At 29.6% G+C, this 20,200-nt stretch overlaps 1 protein-coding gene across 6 annotated transcripts in view; it reads left to right on the forward strand.

Annotated features, from left to right (window-relative positions):
- Positions 1 to 19,888, forward strand: part of LOC127705416 (MAP kinase-activating death domain protein-like) — a 98,147-nt gene extending 78,259 nt beyond the window's left edge. For 4 of the 6 annotated variants that reach the window (XM_052209721.1, XM_052209722.1, XM_052209724.1 and 1 more), the window contains 10 exons: positions 48 to 207; positions 423 to 543; positions 2,324 to 2,540; positions 3,083 to 3,190; positions 3,579 to 3,743; positions 5,306 to 5,378; positions 5,836 to 5,942; positions 10,379 to 10,451; positions 12,665 to 12,711; positions 15,722 to 19,888. In XM_052209721.1, the coding sequence (XP_052065681.1) occupies positions 48 to 207; positions 423 to 543; positions 2,324 to 2,540; positions 3,083 to 3,190; positions 3,579 to 3,743; positions 5,306 to 5,378; positions 5,836 to 5,942; positions 10,379 to 10,451; positions 12,665 to 12,711; positions 15,722 to 15,859 (1,209 nt within the window). In that variant the 3' untranslated portion in view covers positions 15,860 to 19,888. Of the gene's footprint in view, positions 1 to 47; positions 208 to 422; positions 544 to 2,323; positions 2,541 to 3,082; positions 3,191 to 3,578; positions 3,744 to 5,305; positions 5,379 to 5,835; positions 5,943 to 10,378; positions 10,452 to 12,664; positions 12,712 to 14,067; positions 14,144 to 15,721 lie in introns of all 6 variants that reach the window. The other 2 variants (XM_052209725.1, XM_052209726.1) reach the window with 1 other exon arrangement.
- The last annotated feature ends 312 nt before the right edge of the window (positions 19,889 to 20,200 follow it).

A 20,200-nucleotide genomic window follows, 5' to 3' on the forward strand; every position in this document is an offset into this window, starting at 1 on the left:
TGCTTAAATGGAAAACAGTGCTTATATATATTTGTTATTTTTTGCAGATTGTTACTTATAATAAGAGAAGTAGATCACCCAGTGTGTGGAGTAATAAAAGCTCCCTTAGTGCAGGGTTCAGATATCACGAGGGTAAAGTCATCAGTACCTCACCTGTACCTTATAGTCCTGATACTGGTAGGATGTTCCTCTTTGAGGGTTTACTAGGTAAGGAAGTATATAATGTAAGTCAAGAATTTTGAAGTTATAGATATATATGTAAAATAAATCCGAATACAAAAATTAGGTTATTTCTTTAACAAGACATGCATTGATGTGGGAGGGATGAATATGCTTGAATTAAGTTGATGATAACTAATAATGATACTTGATATTTTTTACCAGAATTGAGGACATAAGAATTTTTGGGTATTACCTTGCAGGTAAAGACAGGTCAAGATTATGGGATCAGATGCAGTTTTGGGAAGATGCCTATTTAGATGCTGTAGCACAGGAGAGGGATATTATAGGCATGGACCAGGGACCAGGAGAAATGATGGAAAGGTGAGTAGAATATTCATAGGTCTAATTAATAATGTCATTTCTTTATATACCTTGCATTCTGAGGTGGGTGGTATATATAGTGATTGGGGAGTCTGTCCTTTTACCTGTTCATCCTTATGTTCTTTCATCCTTCAATCCAACTTTTGTTTCTGCAACTGCTTCTGAACCATTCAACAGAGTTTTGTGAAACCTTCATCAAATTTTGCTGACCTGATGTACTTTTACACCTCATATTTCATTTCCTCATCTAAATGATTTTTGGAGTTTACTTTGGCATGACTTTAACTTGGTCATATCGGCACACATCAGTACATGATTGTATCCGCTTCTCTTAAATCCCTTATTAGAATTTATCTAAACTCTCTCCGAATCTTGGTTCTCTCCAGGCACTCTATTTTACTCCTGAAACCTCCACTATAAAAACTTACCCCAACAATATTGCCAGTAGTGCTGAAAGTGGCATTAAACACCAAAAATCAATCAATTAATCATACAACGTAATTATATTTTACTAGTGTTTACAGTTCTTCCCCTAATTGGTTAGTATGTCTAGTCATATGGCCTTATAACATGTTTACCTTTCCTAAGGAATTCTTATAATATACAGTGCTTTAACAATATTCTCAAGAACAAAATAAATCAATAAACTGTGAGTAGTAATGTTTCAAATGTAATTTTCATCCATTAGAAATAGAAATTATGAAATTTAATATTTCTATCAGCTTGTGAAGTGATTGATTGATTGTTGATTACCGTAATCGGGCTTGTATTATTCGCACTGGTACATAGTCCGCACCCCCTTCTCCCCACGAAATTTCAGGTAAAAAAACTTTTTGTAACTGTTAGAAAAGGTCTAATGAAACTCCGGTAATTTTAAATTGTGTGTGGTCGTTTGCGGTATTTTCTTGGAAAAACCTATTTTCCATCACCAAACAGAAGCTGAAACTGCTTGTAAATGGTTCTAAAACACTTCACGCTGGTTAAAATAAGTCTAAATCACACAAAAAACAATTTAGAAACTTGTGTATGTTTAAACCGGAAGTTTGAAAAGCACGTGTAAAAGATGAAAAAACCTGGTGAGAGTCGAAATCCGTACATAATAGATATCACTATAATACGACTTTGAAAGTAAAACAGTTCCCTCCTTATGTAAAACAGTGTTTAATATATCTATCACATTAATGTTTGAAGGGTCTTAAGCTAATACAAAACATATTTGTCAATAGGAAACACCAAAACGGAACGAATAATAACCGATTATGTTTTGTAGTTTACACATCGTAAGCTGGTTTAGGGTTGTCTTTTTTTACTTTTTTTGTACGATTTCATTCAAGCAGATACCAGTTTATATTTAGCAATGCATTGAAAAGAAACGAGAATTTTGTAATGAAGCATTTAATTTTTAAATTTTTCAGTATTAATTTGATATTGAATAAAAATAACTTATTAATATGGATTGGGTAAAATTATTGGTTTGAAAAATGGTAAAAGCGCCCTCTACAATGTCAATAACAAACATGGCGGAACGTAAACAAACCACATCGCGAAATTGAAATTTTCTCTCTTATTTCTTGCTTATTGTACTCTATAGTCCGCACCCCTGCTGTCAGGGTCAATTTTGGAGAATAAAACCGCGGACTATACAAGCCTTTTAACGATACTTAATGTTTAGTTCTAAATATTGCTTGTCAAATGATATTTCTCATATATATTTAATGAAAAGTATATTATAAATTTTTGTATTTATTTAAATAATGTATAATTTGATATGTATTTATAGGTATACTTCCCTGGGTCAATCGGAAAGGAAACGTTTGGAGCAAGATGAAGATAGATTAATGTCTGTGATACTTTATAACATTGTTGCATTTATGGTAATGATGCGGGTTCATAAACAAGAAATACGCAAGAAAGTACGAAGGTTACTCGGCAAGTCTCATATTGGATTGTCATATAGTTCAGAAATCAACTTCTTGTTAGATAATATACCAAATCTGGTAAGTAGTTTCAAAATATATTTAATGATGTATATATATAAAAGTTGCCCATGAAAAGGTTTAATTTGAATTTGTTTAATGAATTAAGCTGGTACTAAAAATGTGAATGTGTAGTTTACATTCCATGAACACTGAGACAGTTGAAGAATCACTTGTGTTACAGATATACAGTATATTGCATTTTTCTTAGGAGTTCTTATGTAATGTTAGGGGGAAAATATAAGAAAAAGATAAATATAAAAAATAGTGATAAAAAAAACCTTGATAAAGAGATATTACTGTAATACATAATATACACTTAATGATGAATCTTTAAAGATTCCACGACTGAGATGTTTTTTAATCAAAATATAGAGAACAGTTTAAAGTACATTTAGATGGGGAGAGTGGAGAAATATCATTTCACGCAAGATGCAAATGCACAATCAGATCTCTAATCAATTTTTGGTGATATGTATTCCTTAATATTGAATTTCTTTTCAGCTGGTGGTAAAAAATATTGTTCTTTCTGTTTAATTTAATAATGTGACTATACATTACAGCATGGTAATGATATAGATCTTAAACCAGTTGGTAGTAGATTTATGCAGAAACAATCATTTACTGTACACTGGGGTACAGATAACACAGGAGATATGTTATTTATGGAGGTTTGTTTACAAGTCATAAACAGCAGGGTTTTTGGTTCTTCTGAAATAGATTTTAATCCATAATATATATATGTACAAATGACGTACACTATCACAAAATTGATTGGGCAGTGTAAAATGATATAAGATAACAAAATTTTCTGGAGTAAATGTAATCTAAATCCATCAATTGGGATAGACAATTTTCTTCTGAAATAAAAAGTCCAGTATATTCTATTCTCTGTAAGGAATGCACCAGTGCTTTATAGCAAGTCTATTAGGCCATATGATTTGATTTCTCCATTACAACACAAAATGTATATGTTGAATATACATTTTCCCAGCAAAATAAGTAAACTCTCACTTAATTAACTACATTTTCCATATATAAGTTTGTGCTTTATTTTAGGTTTGTGATGATTGTATTATTTTACGAAGTGTGACAAGTGCAATATGTGATAGATGGTGGTATGAGAAGCTGGTTAATATGACTTATTGTCCTAAAACTAAGGTGCTGTGTCTGTGGAGAAAACATGGCGAAAAAGTGCAACTCAATCAGTTTTATACTAAAAAGGTAAGATTATACAATTACAAACATGTTTAACACTGCCATATTCTTCATGTACCTGGCCCAAGTCAGGAGCCTGTAGTTCAATGGCAGTCATTGGTTGCTGTCTGTCATATCTGTTTTCTGTTAGTCTGTCCTAAATCAGGCAGTTGGTTTTCTCATTTGAATTGTTTCAAAGTTTGTCATGTTTGAGCCCTTTACAGCTGACTATACAGTATTGGTTTTCCTCATAGTTGAGGGTCATATGGTGACCTATAGTTGCTTACATCTACATCTTGGATTTAAATATATAGTTGTCTCTTTGTCAATCATACCACAACTTATTTTTATACAGTATGTCATAGAAGAAATGAAATAATGGAATGTTTGGCACAAATATGATATAATTAGATGCCAAACATTACTCATTGTCACCAGCCCCTGTTCAATTTATTCACTTTTTATGATCATTGTATAGACCCTTGTCTATTGTTAAAGACCTTATATTCAACTTTAGATATATGTTGGTTTTTTGTGTTGTTAGGTTGCTTGTCTAACTTATATATACCCACGGGGGGGTCTCTTCCTATATGAAGGTATTTACATATGTGCCGCTGGAATGGGTCCCTTTTTTGATACGTCAAATATATCAATGGGGTGCAATTTTACCGAGGAAATATATCAATAGGTAGTAATTGACCAATTGTGATATTATAACCAGATGTGAAGTCCTATGTTTTTGTGGTATTGCACCTTCAAAACAATGTTTTTACTTGTTATTGTTTGAAAAGTTAATATTTCATATAAATTGAAATATATTATATAATTGAAAAGTGTTTTTAATATATGATAAGATTGTATATGCATATAGGTACTATTTGTTATGATAAATATATGAATGGGTTATGATTTTGCTGTGAAATATATGTATAGGTAGGGATTTCACAATTATTCAATATATGAATGGGGGGTGTTTTTTAAATCCCAGCTGCACAACTGTACCCAAAATCCCATGTTGAGACCCCCCCCTCCCCTCGTGTATATACCTCACATATCCTTTTATTCATATCGTAAATGACTTTGATAACTAAGGTGAGAAAATAAGATCAATTTTCCTAAGCTTTACTAGTGTATATGGTGATTGAAATGTCGCCAAATAGTTCTTTTTTCAAATGGATTAATTGAAAAATGACTGACATACAGTTTGTGTAGCAAATTTTCATTAAATTTTACCATGAAAAAGTAATGACTGAAAAAAAATGATACCACTGTGCACATTCAAGTTGAAACAAATATTAAACAATTAGATAAGTACTTACTTTCACAGTAATTAACATCTTTTGAGAAGCTTTCAGCATGGTACATAAGTCTATTTATATTAGCAATTTTGAGTTTATTAATTGTGAAAAATTAAAAATATAAATTAACTTTCAATAAGTTAAATAATTCAAACTTGATCTTGCTTAAAATTTCATCGTGTATAAACTACATCATTTTTGAAACAAAGAGATGCCAGTTAACATTCCACTTCTAAATTCACAAACTGAAGAAAGCTTACATTTACCTGATATCAACTCATTTTGTTCCAGTGTCGAGAACTATATTTCTGTGTTAAAGAAGCTATGGAAAAAGCTGCAGCTAGGAATAATGGCAAAGTTCCAGGTAAGATTATAAACTAATAGTGAAGCAATCGTTACCTCTCTGTCTGAAGTTAGTCTGCCACAAAATATATATGTAACTATAAAAGTCAGATGACGTGATTACATGAGACAACAATCCTTTCAAACATCTATGGAATAGTTTTGCTTCAAAATTATAATAGTCCAACTTGTAGTTAAGAAGGAGAGTAAAGAAACTGAAGAAGACCAGTGGCTGAAACGTCTTAAAAAATGGTTTAATTACTACAATGATATAAGGAATAGTTATTGAATGTTTGTACTATGTTATCTAATGTATTTTCAAATGAAAAGAAATCTGACTACTTGACCACTATGACAGACTTTCTGTATTTTTTCAAATTAAGGTTTAAACATCAGACACTAAAAATTAGTCTTTTAAAAATAACTGAAACAACAATGTAGTTAAGCATCTGTTCTTTAATTGTGAAACAACTTTTCAGCAACTGAACTTGGTGGAGAATTCCCTGTGCAAGATTTGAAGTCTGGACAAGGTGGACTCCTCCAAGTCTGTATGGAAGGGATTGGATTATTACTGGCCAATAGCAAGGTAGGAATCACAATTATGGACTCTTCCCATAAAGTCACCAAAATACCTCATAGAGTTATCTCCCTTACATCATTTTTCAGAATTTTCTCTTCAGTATGTTTGCTTTGAAAAAAATAATTTCACTATTTCAAAGAAATATTTAGGGAAATGAAGGGAGATAACCCTCTTTGTGTGAATTGTCTATTTGTAGACTAGAGCCTTTTGTGTGTTGATCTAGTGTGCACTGAGTGATGATATAACATATATATTTTGCAGTGCAACTCACATATCACCTCGGATAATTATAATTTGCAAGACAGGCCTTCAATAAAGCATGCAATCTTTCTCGTTTGTACAATTAATCATTTCCATTATGGTAGTGATCATTAATTTAATGTTGACAAATGGTTAAAGATTTGTCCACAAATAATTGCATTTCCTGGATTTGATAGTTAAAAGATGAAAGGAAATTTGGTTGAAAAAAATTGTAAAAAAAGATTTTTGAAAATTTATCTCTAATGTGTTGAAATCAAAATTGTCTTTAATTTTAGGACAGTTAACACTCATAGGATAAATTAAAGAGGGTTTAAATTTTGAACTCTAGATTTAGATAACTTCTGACTATGAATGCGAAAGCTTATAAAAGCATTTTTCAATTATTATGTTGATTAATAACTGATGGGTCAAATTCATACATCTATCAGTTGCATTTAAGGAGATGAAATGCTGATATTTATATTTCAGCCAAAAATCTAGTACCACTTTAATACTGTCAATGGAGGACAGCAATATGATCCCCATTTCTTTTAAATTTTGGTTATTTCATTTATTTTAAAAGATATTTGCCTTATATACACCCACCTTGTATCCAGTCACTTTTTGCTAAGTATGGAATTTCAGTTTCCAAAATAGTATTCTTTTAACAGAGTCCATCTGACATTGTTGAAAAAAAATCAGTTTTTGACTCTTTATTTAATTCCCAAGATTCAAAGAAAAAAAAATAAGTAAAAATATCAACTTCATTTGTAATTTTATTTTTATTTTACCAAAAATAGTTTAGAAGCATGCAAATAATGAAAAATGCAAGTTGAGTAATAATTGCATAATGAGATATACCAATATGTTAGATTGAATGCTTTAGAAAGTAGGAATATGTACATAATAACATGGATAGGCTTTATTGGCCACATGAAAATATATTTGTTTGTGCAATGTCATTTTATAAACAGTTTCTTGTATATTTTGAAATTCTACCTTGAATGAAAAATTACATTATTAAAACGACTGCTAGTTTGGTGTAGGTTACTTTGAATCCATTCCAAAAGATCATTTAGAATATGGTAAAAAGTGAGAATAAGAAAATGTTGTAAAAAAATTTTCATAATAAGGGTTATTACAGGAACAAACTTAGTTAAGTTTTCTGTTAAAATAAAACCTGTAAACCATTTGATTAAAAATGTAAAGTAGTTTAAGATATTCTTGTTGATTTGGTGAAAAAAAATATACATTGGGTTCAAAACTGACAACCCCATCAATTTAATTTTGATTTTGACATGAACCAAAAAAATATATAGTGGCCTACGGTTATCTGAGGTATACACTGGTATCTTGTGTGCATTGCTTGAATTATATATTAAGAGTGCAGTTTCTACACTAATATTACACCAGGTTTGGATACTGCTGGTTTGAAGCACACACTTGCATGAATTAGAAAATAAAGCCTTGATACTTAGTTAATAATTTTGGTTTTCATCTGTCAAGTTAATGTATTTTCTATGGCAATGCCATTTGTTAAGAAATCATTTTAAAGCACAGTTTATTGAAAAAATGATCTGCACTGAATTGGCATACATTTGAATGTACATTATTTATATACTTCAGTAGGTGTTTCTATATGTTTAAATCGTTTATACTAAAATTGAGAAAGATGGTTATTATAAAGAAATGTGTAAGCACATGATAAAAATGGACTTCTGAATCATGTTTGCTCATGTAAACAACATTTATCAGGCAACACAAAAATCTTTACAGAAATTTAGAAACCTGCTACATGGCCCACTTTCTTCTAATTTTGAAAAAAAAAATGGAAGTTTAAGAAAATGACAAAATGAACGACTAGTAAGGATTTTAGTTTTATTATTTATCTTTCTTATTTTTTCCCCCAAGTGTACTTTTACATGCATGTTGAGTGCTTTTGATAAATATGAGAATTACATTACTATGCCGCATGTACTTTTACCTATTTAGTTTATCATTATATTATTTGCATTGCGTTATTTATTTGTACAAATTGTTTCAAATAGAAAGTAAAAAAACATCATTATTAGTAACTGATTATATTATTCATGATTTCTTCTTAAATTCTCTTCAAAATTCCCACAGACAAAATTTAATGCAATTTTAAAGAAAACAGACCAAGGGGTAACATTAGATTTAAATGTTGTAATTTATTGGGATTGGCTTTTGAGTGTTGAATGTTGCATGATTGCTTTATGTCTTAGTGTGTATCTTGCTGTATTTCCTCATCCCATATATAACACCACAGAAGCAAAATTAAATTATATTACAAATTTTGGAATGTTAAATATATATTCTTATGTATATTTCGCTAATTTTTAGGGACTGTGAAACTCTTGATTAAATCCAGTATAATCAAAACTGAAAGAAAGCAGAGCATGAACTTTGGAGAAACATGACTTTCAGTTCTTTATGAATTAAAGATAAGACTAGCACTGTGAATAACATTTTCGTTATAATTAATTTTTTTTTAAAACACATATTTCCATATGTTTTAATGCAACATAAGTGAAATATGTTCACTCTTTGAAGTATTAAAGCTATAGCAATTCAGCAGTTTGTCTTTTCTTAAAATTTTATTTACATTGGGTAAAAAAAACAAAAACGCTGTACTTTTCATAATATCAAGGCAAAAGTATTAGTCATGGAAAATATCTGAAACAGAGCTATATTACAAGAAGCAAAATCCTTGCATACAACACCCTTCCGATGTTTCTAACCCTGTCCTGTATTAGTATTTCTATCATTACATTAAGATTAAGGACATGTACTTTCATGCCAACTTAAAGCATTACAGAAGTCATTTCTAATGTTTGATCATACATATCAGCGGCAAATTCAGAAAGGGTTGGGGTGTAGAGGGCATACGGAACAGCCCTCTTTTGATTGAAAAATATATCATTTTTTAGCATAAAATCGTCTCCAAAAAATATATCCCTTTTTCTGGAATTACGTCCAATTCACCTGCATATAGGTAACATGAATACTTGTCAACTGATAGATTGTCCTGCATGAAAATTGAATGAATTTTACTCAATATTCATGTGATTAACCTACTTAATCACTAAAACGGTATAAACGTTCTATCTTGTTTCCTTCATTTCCCCCTGCATATAACCTGTATAATTTTCTCCTGTAGAAAGTAAATTATGTCGTTTTTTTTATGTTCTTAATACTTTTAGTTTAATTCCATTTTCTCTAGCCAGGATGAAATTAGATTTTTATATGAGTAAGCAGGAAAGTTCAGTGAATTTTTAAAATACATTCCAAACAGTTTCACTTGTGTGAGACCCGACATTATACTTTATATCAATGAATTGAATTATAATTATTTCAAAAGGCCCTTGAAGCAGTTAAGAAAGTTTGTATATAAACGGTAAGCTGTTGTCATTACAGAATTGACTGATTAACAATATTTTAGAGTATTTTCTATTTTGCTGCCTGGTGTTGCTGTATTTGTTGTGGTGATGGTGTTAACATTTAACTTCTCTTTCCTTTTGCTAACTCCTTTGGGAATTCAGGATTTTGAGGTAATTGTAGTGTGTAAATGTGTAAATATATAGATATAAAGTTTGTAGATCTCATTATTGCACAATTAACGTTTTCTTTAAAGTTTACTCAATTATTACTTTTTATTGATCAAGAGATGTATAGTCAAGATTTGATAAACATCTTGGTTTTTGTCATTAATTAAATGAAAGAAAACATTTCACAATTTGTATGAATTTCATTAATGAAGTAATAAGAGATCTGCATACTTGTGCAAATGTTGTGTCTTTTTGTCTTTTATTTGCTGTTTAGTGTTGTTATGTTGCAATGTGCTAGCCTTCCCTATTTTTCTCATGTAGCACGTTTTTATTTCTGTTTCATTTTTATGTATAGCCAATTTCTGACTCATGACTTTATTTTTCCTTACCAATTCCATACTATGAAATCAGCAGTGTTTCCAAATTCAAACTAAACTTAGTGACGAGTGTAAAACACATTTTTAGATTCTCAATTTTAAAAAACAGTAGACTGAGGAAGTATCATATATCATAACGGAATGAGAATCTAAAAATTGTGTTTTTTCGTGGATTACTGTCAATTCCACCAACACGAGCTTAATGTGTCAATAACCAAACTCCATAGCTAAGTTGCTTTCAATATTTTTATTTCAGTTGTTTATTGAGCTAGGTCGTATCAAGAAATGTTTCACACAGAAAGGAGGCATATTTGTTCTTGAGGAATTTGGTAAGGTTTTTGGCTCAATTTATTTTTTACTTTTTCTCTTCTTTTGTCGCTAATTGATGTTGTCATTAACTTTGCACTCAAAACTGCGATCGATATTTCAGTTGTACTCCAGATGCCGAGTATAACAATTTGTTGATCTCAGATTTATGGCTGAAAACGATTTAAAAAAAATGGCAATTGTGGCTTTTATCATATTTTCTTACTATTTTGTAGGTGAGCAGAAATACTGTAACAGTGTTGTTGCATTTAATGTTGTACTTAGAAAATATAGTTGTTGTAAATATAGCTTTTGAATGTAGTATATATATAATATTATAAATGTTTCAAAACTTATTGATATTTACTTGTCGTATTTGGGGGCAAAAAGAGTGGAAAATTGCATTTTGCTTGAATGTCAAATGTCTGGTGTTGTGCTATTGTTTTAAGTTCTGTATCAGAAAATTGTGTTTGAAATATTTTTGAATTGATTTCTAATAAAAACAAAAGAAATAAGGAGTTTTTGAAACCTCTTCAATTATTAGTAATTTTTGCCATAGGAAGCAATTATATATTTCATATTACTTCCTTAATATTTCATGTGTAAATGAATGTATTATTGCAGAAATCTAGCAATAACTTTTAAGAACAAGTTAAAAAAAAATTTACTGATTTAATTTTTTCTACTGTAGCTGATTGTGACATTTTCTATGCAAGATATTAAAATATCTAGAGCCATGTTATGATAATTACACTATTAGTGATTTTGGCAGAGGGAAAGCGAATTTTGTCAGGATTTTCATTCCTTTGAAAATAACAGGCAATTGAACTCGATCAACTTTTGTTCAATTTTGAATATATATGCGCTTTCTTTGTCTTCGCTTAATTTCTGCAATTTTTGTCTTGCGTCTATGAAGTTGAAGAGGTGAGATATAGGTGTGTTGTTTCCAGTAGAGGCTTCTTCAACAATATGTAAAAGTTTGTGATTAGGGCAGTTTAAGGGGAACCACTAAAGGTAAATTAATGATATTTGGTACTCCGTTGTATTAGCATAAGCACATCTCATATGGATATTATAAGACCCTGCCCCATCATTAATGACTATTGACTTTAAAATTTTAGCATAGTTCAAATGTTGAAGTTTAACTGTGATTAATTTTTATGCAGTTGTATTAGCATTAGCAGATCTCATATACAGTGCATTACATTTGTGCAAGAAATATCATTACCTTTGAGCGAGAAATATCATTACCTTTGTGCTGATTTAAAAATAGTGATTTACGGGTAAATATGCCTTTACAAAATGTTTCGTCCCTGCCAAGAGTACTCGTCAAATGTCTTTATTTAGCATAAGTCCCAGACATAACGGTTGTATAATGTTCATCAGTTCTAAGTTTCGCCTTACAATATGTCTTCCCTTTATTTTTTAGTGATAGTTCTAGTTCTGGTTCAATCATAAATGTACTAATGTCCAAATGACACTTACATATTGAATGGATATTTGCTCAGTATAAAATATACAATACGACTTAACAGTGAGTTGCATTTTCAAACATGGTAAATATACAGGTAGATCTATTGGTTAAAGTCACACAAATGTAATATCTTTTTAACGAGCAAATGTAAGTCAATGTTTCTTAATCCCCAAATCTGTTCAAATGTTACACACCCTCATATATGGATTTTATATGGCCCTTTCCCTCAGTTATGGTTCATTGATTAGGTCAGTTTAAGGGCAACCACTGATGACAAGTCAATGAATAAAATTTTATATATGCTGTTGTATAGGCCATATCCCATTTCCATGAAAAGATTTTGCCCTGCAACTAAGGTTATGGTTTTTTGACTTTGAAAGTTTTGCATAATTCACATGTTAATTAATGAACTGAATTTCAACAAGTACACATCTCTTGAATAGTCTAAAACAGAACAATCATTTTAGCACTTTGTATTGGATATTAAATGGATGATGTATTTACACAAAAGTAAAAAAAAAATAGAGTCAAATGTTGCTTTTGAACTATGAATGAATATATTGAAATTAGGATGACTAAAGTCTAGAAATTAGATATGCATCAAATGATTGAATGAACATTATTATTGGTTTAGCATTAAAAGAGAGTTTTGATAGAATTTGATTTACGTCTGAAATAGTTTTGTTCTTATAGCATCTTGTATGTAATATTTTACACTTATTCCTTTAATTTGCAATATTAACTTTTTGCTTCTATTTTCAGATCCCAAAAATCGGCAAGTAACCATGCACAAATTCAAGTCAAGAATGGTAAATATCTGCTTATTTCTTTTTTCATTCATTTGATTTTTTTAAGTTTTTTTTTTTTCCATTTTCCTTTTTACTTCAGTTTTTATTTCTTTTTTTGATGTCATTAGTCAGAAGTTGCTTTTGTAATTTTCTCTGTCTTTTTAGATAAAAAAAATTCCATTTGATCTTAATGTAATATATAAATTGCAGAGTTTGCAAAGGACATGAGACTGACAGTCAAAACCAGTACAACTTGCTGGCCTGATAAAAATTGTATTTGTATGAGACCAAATTATATATGTTAATGATAGGTGAATTTCTAATTTGGCTTGTAAGTAATAATTGTTCACAGTACCAAATGTCCTGTGAACTGTCCAGCACCTTTGCAAACTCTGTGAATAAAACCAAAAAATTGTTAACCTCAGAGCTTGGTAAATAGAAAAACCTTGCCTTTTCAATGGGGGAGGTTAAAAATAATTACCGGTAATATTCTTGTTGTAAGAACCTCTATATCTAAATACCACTGTTCGCAAATAGTGCATGCAATAAAATTATGAATTAAACCAATCATGTCAGATAGTCAGAATTTCTGTACCCTACCTCATTATCATACTGTTATGATTATGTTCAAGTGTTTTTCAGTAACCTTGCATTCATCTCAGTGGTTTTTTGGTTGCATGCTTACCTAGACTGTTGGAGATCATGGTTTTGATCCCCATCCTGGGTCAAACCAAAGACTTTAAAACTGGCATTTGCTGCTGCTTCTCAACTTACAAGATTAGTGCATTTAGGAATAAGAGCAAATACTGGTCCGAGTAGATATGTCCTCCTACAGACTGTAACTAACTGAACTAGGACTTTTTAAAACCTAATTCAGTGTGTCCATCTAGTACAATGCAGGGAATATCTATATTCATGTCTCATTAAAATGTTATTTTACAATTTTACAGCAGACAGCCCAGGGCATTCTATTTTTCCCAAGTAAATTAAAAGAAAATGTTATATCTTGTTAATGCTTCTGCTTGCACACCTGTTAATATTACTAAGTGGTTTTAGGTTAAATCGGGGAAAATCTAAACTTTTACAATAGAAATCTGAATTAGGTGTTAATTGTCCCGACAGTTTATTGCTGTTTGTTTTAAGATTTTACATTAAAAATGCAGCTTATTTTCTCTAGTTGCTATTGAATTGACAAAAACTTGCAGAGATATTAACATTTCAATAACTCTTAAGGAAGATGAGCAAAAAATTAACTTGAAGCTTTTACCTTAAAATGTTACAATTTACTAATATTTTGGTCTTTGCTTTGCACGAATTGTTGTATTTAATATTAGAATACCAGTCAAGAACTAGATTTTGTTTTATATTTTTTATCAGGCTCAGGGAATAGCTCTGATGTTACACAGAGTAATAGCGGTTCAGATTGCTAGACTGGAGTTGTTGTCAAATTAGTGTATGCTGTTTTAGTTCCTTTACATTTGCTATTCTCACCAGTTTTTACACGTAGAACTAACATATGTATTAGTTAATCATACAATATCCTGTTTCTATAGTTTGTAAAGGTGGTAGTATAATCAGAATAATATGTACACGTAGTTATATGTAATTCTTTTCTAATAGTTTTGGTTTTATTTGGTATTCTTGGCTTTTGTATGTAAATACTTCTGTTCATAAATTTCTCAAGTTTAGGACTGTAAAGAGGATATCTTCAGGATTTCAATGCATAAATTCTTCGCCTTTGGGTTGAATTCATGCATCAAACCATAAGATCGCTCTTTACTTCAATATTGCTGCTCTCTAAAAATAATTGCCCCATGGAAAGTTATCACAAAATAAATAAGAATAACCCAGCGTAAAAATTTCCATGCTTACAGTTTATCAAACAACTAAAATACTGTCCATTGAAGTTCTCATAATCAAATTCCTGGCTGGTGCAGTTTTTATGCGATGCCCCTCAGATATTTTACTGTAAATTTTCCAGAGTACCATAGTGTGAATAAATTGGTTAGTAGTATGTGCTGAATAATTGATTGATTGGGTAGAAGTTTTGACTTCCACAAATGAAATGTCATAGCTCTATGTAAAAGTCTCCAATTTGAAAGATACTGGGTCAGTTGAAATGATCTGTTTTGTTATGGGATGAAATCTTTGATTGTTATGCAATGATAATTTAGAACTCTGCAGATAATATACAAAAATGTTCTAATTTCTTTCGAATTAAATTAAACATACACTACCTTTACAGACTACATATAAACAGTATTATACCTTATGATATTTCTGCTTAAAAAATGTTAACCTTTAACCTTTGTTTGTTTTTTTTCTTATTTTACTAACAGCTTGTTAAATCTGTTGCACTAACATTTTGTTCTACTTTCATTTTGTTTTTTGCTTTATTAGTCTAGATTTTCCATACCTTTAAACAAATATTTTTAAAAAATTTAGCATTTTCTATATTATATATAATTTCTGACTGATATTCATTAATATTCTTAACAAAAAGGTTGATTTTGAACATTCTTTATTAACAGTTATCATAAGTATTATTGCTAACAAGAAATAACAATGAAATTTTAAAATGAAAAATGATGTGAAAGAAACTCATTACTAGAAATGTCAAATATAATCAAGCCTTGTGTGTAGTGTGAAGAAATTTATGAGGTTTTATTGTGTTGTTATTTTTTTGTTCATATGTTTAGGCCAAAAAATTATAACTTTTTTACGGCTCATAATAAGTGTCAGGGGTCTGTTTGTTTTTTAATTCCTATACATTTCTATTCACATTTTTACTTTAAATTAAGGAAAGGTAGCAGAAACACCAAGTATTTTTAGGCTTCACCAAAATGAAATTTACAATTGAAAGAGGAAAGATGACACTAGAAATTTAAATGGATCCATTCAATACATACAATCAGTATTCAAATTTTTGTTGTATTTTCTGTGGTTGAAAATGATATAAAATGAAGTGCTTTATGTTGGCTTAATGCATGTATTAAATCCTTGTTTGAAGATATATTTTTTTTCTTTGTAGGCAGACCAGATCTGTTATGCAGTGTTATGTGTATTTTCCTATGTAGCTGCAGGCATGGAAAAGGAACAACAAGATAAACAACATTTACTGTTAGATAAACAGCAAAACTTAGCTCAGCATCAAAGAAGACAAACATAGCAAATATTCTACTTTCACTTTCATTTTGCTCAGATTTTTTTAACCAACGATACTTATTTACTTGTCAGCATCAAATGTGATCTTGTTGAAATAGATTTTATTGTTTAAAAAAAAGCTTATTTTCTTATCCCTTTAAGATGTTTTCTTTGAACATTAAAATAAAAAAAAAAAAAATATATATATAATTGGTTGTATAATTGTTCAGAGTTTGATAATGTTAATTATAAAAATAACTATCCTGCCAGTTTGTGAAAATGTTCTATGTTCAGTGTTTTTGTCTTTATATTGTAAAATTGTGAAATTTTGAATCGCTTCAGCTCTATTTAAAATTTCAGTAATTTCCCCCTTTTTAAATATCTGGTAGGCCAGAGCAAATGTCATTCAAAAACAATTATAACCAAAAAGTTCAGAAAATTTTGCAGTATTTTAATCAATCTGCCAAAATCAAAAGTGTCAAAAAGATTAAAAGTACCAAAGAACTGCTGCAAGTAAAAAATAAATCAGTGTTTACATTATAAAGCATTTAATAATTATTATAGAAATTTCTATTTTTAAATTGAAAATGTATTTTTATAACTGTGTTTGTCTTCTTTGTTGCAACTATAGATAGCCATATGCTATAATCATTGTAAAAGTTATATGTGTAGATCTAATAGTTTATTTACCTTAAATTTGGTTGTATTTTGGGTTCTGTCACATGTTAGTGAAAGCATAGTTCTTGTTGCAATTAGAAAAAAATAATATATTTACACAAATTATAAAAAAAGATATGATTTGCATTTGTCTAACATTTGTCAATGTTATTATATGAGTTACTTGTGGATTATGTATGGAAATTTATTGACTGTATTGATCAGAATTTATGCTAGTCTTGAGAAACTTTCTAGTCTGCCAAATCTATGGTAACCTAAACCAGATATGAGTCCTTAAAACTTTCTGGTCAAAGTGATCTTATTGCTGTTTGGTCATGGTTTTACTACAATTTTTCTTAGTTTTGTAAAGGATCAGTTGTTATAGGCTCTTATTCAGTGCTCTAAAGCAAAAGGGGATTTTGTTTCAGAAATTGTTAGGAAATTTTCTAAACAATTTTAACATTATTTGATCTTAATATAGCATTTGGAGGTTTGAATATCTGTATTGCATTGTATTCCTGGGATAGGTAAAGCTTATTCATTGAAGAAAGTGATAAATATCCAGATTATTTATAGAATTTATTATGAATCAATCGCCCAGTGTTCCTTTTTAATTAACTAATCATAAATGTATGTTAGTTAACTTTGTTCCAATGACTTTTATCTTGACTTTCTTGTGATACTCAAATAATCCATAACCTGTTGGATGTTAGGTGTAGGTCAAGATCTATTTTAAGATTATATTTGCTTTACAAGACAATGTGTACAAAAATGCAAATTATGTCCTTTGTATAGTCCATATAGGTAAATCATATATATAAGATTGTAATTAGATAATTTATTGACTGTTAATATGCGAAAAATGTTTTTGTGATAAATTTGTTGTTTGTAGAAAAACAATTTTATAATTCTTGTTGTGTTTTAATAAATTCTAATTGTTATTTTCTGTGATGTAGATATACCTGTTTTTTATTTGATGCTTTTGTAAAATAAATGTGAGTACCTTTCATAGAAGTAGCACTTTTTTTGTCTACCTCTATTTCGTTTAGATTCTTACATAAGTTCATCTGAATACCAGGCATTATAGTTTTTATTATAGCCCAAACTACAAAGTAACTGGGGTATATAAGTTTTTTTTTACCTGTCCTTCATTTAGTCAGCCTGTCAGTCATTTTGGATTCCGAATTCTAAATCAAATATTTTACATGGTATTGCAACCTTACTTTAATATATGGTCACTTGATTCCTATTGATTTTTAAGTCACTAGGTCTAAGGTCAAGGTCAAAGTTACTAAAGACATAGATTTGTGTAGGATAATATTGCTGTTTGAAATCCTAACAGACAAGAATCATACTATTAAGAACTTTGCCATCAGGTTACTATTTTATAAGGGGGGAAAGGGGGTGAGGTATACAAGTTTACTCACTTAAGGTTCTTTAATTTCGAATATTAATAAGAACTATTGTATTTAATTTCAAATATTATTAAGAACCATTGTATTTATTTTGAAATATGGAACAGATTTTCACCAACTTTCCAATGATGTTGAATTAGTTGCCAGAAGAGAAAATGTAAATTTTTTCATGAATTTTATATTACAAACTATTATAAAAGTACATATTTTTGAAAGGACAAGGTTCACTTTTGGCAAAATATCGCTTTTAATTGATATATCAAAGAGGCCCCAATTTTGTTCAAAAATGAATCTATTTCAAAAGCCTGATTCGTGAAAAGTAAATGAATCCCTACATGATATTAAATTATAGGCTCTAAAGTCAGCCTATTTTGGAGATCTTGTCAAAAAATGATTTTACGCATTTTTCGGACCTAAAAGCTTTAGGAAAACCTTGGCTGCAATCTACAATGCAAAATGTTCTGTAACCAAAAGATGAGTTCATTAACAGACATTTTGCACTGATTGAGAAAACAAAAATATAAGGTCCAATTGTATTCCCTCGTGAACCTTTTCCTTTGAGGGCTATTAAATTTATGCACAGGGATTAAATTCTCACATCAAACAATTTTTTTTGCCCTTCACACCAATACAATGTATAGTTGATTTTCAACTATCTATTCACATTTTCTTTCATCACAAAAGGAAAACAAAATTGTAGGAAAAAAAAGCTCTTTTACAGTGTTTATGTTATCAAGAATAGTTGGGCATTATTTCAGTATTATCAGTTACAAGGAAACTTATGGCATTATTTAAAATATTATTCCAAAAACAAGTTATATGCTGTTGATCCATAAGAAAATTACATTTAAAAAAAGTATCTGGAGATAAAGTCTGTTTTTTTTTTGGTTAGAAGAAGAAAAGTTTCCGTTCTCTATTTAATATTGTTCTGTCTAGATTTTTTACAAACAAATAGTGTTTTAATGCATTGATAATATTGAATTATACTGAAAGCTCTTTGTAAAGCCATGATTCTTCTTTATTGAAAGTCTTGGATAAAGGAAAGTTCAATTTCTCTCTCTCATTATATATATGAATATATTGTGAATGAGAGAAAGGCACAAAGACAGAGGTACTACTATTGTTAGGTTCATTTCTTTAGCTGACTAAGTCAAATGATGAAATGTAAGACCCCTAAATTTGTGTGTTATATAACTTGCATGTGCTTTATGAAAGAACTAGTAAGCTTAACATTTAGTTGTGATGTATAATGGAAGGTCAGGTTCTGATTGATTTGAATTCCATGACAATTTTAATTGAATGCACTAATTTTATAATAGTTTAAATTTATTGTTTATAATAGTACTTGTGTATCATTTTCCTTTTTTCAATAAGCACATGAGATAAAGACTTTTTTATTTTAAACTGATTTCTATAGTATTACTGGACAAGTGCTTCAGAACAGTAAAAAATTTTTTTTTTTAATATATGAATTCATAGTTTATTACCAGTTGAATTTGGTTGTTCTTATTCATTGCAATTTGAAAAGAAGTAAATAGAACAGTCAAAATGTAAGAATACTTGATGCCTGCAATTATGACAATGATGGAAATAATTGTTTTTTGAACAGCATAGTTTAGTTTTTGAATATGTTTATGAAAATTAGAAAGATTAGAATCTTTCTTTACTACAAGTCTTGATAAGAAATGCATTTCAGAATATTTAAAGCATACCATTTTTTTTATGCAACCACTCATTCTATGGAAATCCATTTGAAACTCTTTTTTGTTTTGTTTTTAACTTTGTTGATATTATAGAAATCCTTATTTTACAAATGTTTATGTTTTTGTGTACTATATATATATACCTGACAGTGTATTAATTTGCTCTTTGTGATATAGATAGTTGTATATAGAAAGTAATGATGCACGTGCAATAATTAAATTGTTAATATTGAATATGTTATATATACAAACTTGTAATAAAGCCTGTTAGACATATGTTTTCATTGTTATTTGTTTTTCTTTATTTTGTAATAGTTGAAAAAGACTGCCTTAAATTCCAAATATTGACTTTACTGAACATTTTCTGCTTCAAATTCATACTTTATTTGGCCTTTTTTACTTTTTTGATTCCAGCATCACTGATGAGTCTTTTGTAGACAAAACACTGGTCTGACATATAAAATTACAAGCTTGGTATCTTTGTAGACGAAACACTCGCCTGACATATATAATTATAAGCCTGGTGTCTTTTGTAGACAAAACACTGGTCTGACATATAAAATTACAAGCTTGGTATCTTTGTAGACGAAA

This window comes from Mytilus californianus, unplaced genomic scaffold, assembly GCF_021869535.1.
Source record: "Mytilus californianus isolate M0D057914Y unplaced genomic scaffold, xbMytCali1.0.p SCAF_6, whole genome shotgun sequence".
In the NCBI taxonomy this organism is placed as follows: domain Eukaryota; kingdom Metazoa; phylum Mollusca; class Bivalvia; order Mytilida; family Mytilidae; genus Mytilus; species Mytilus californianus.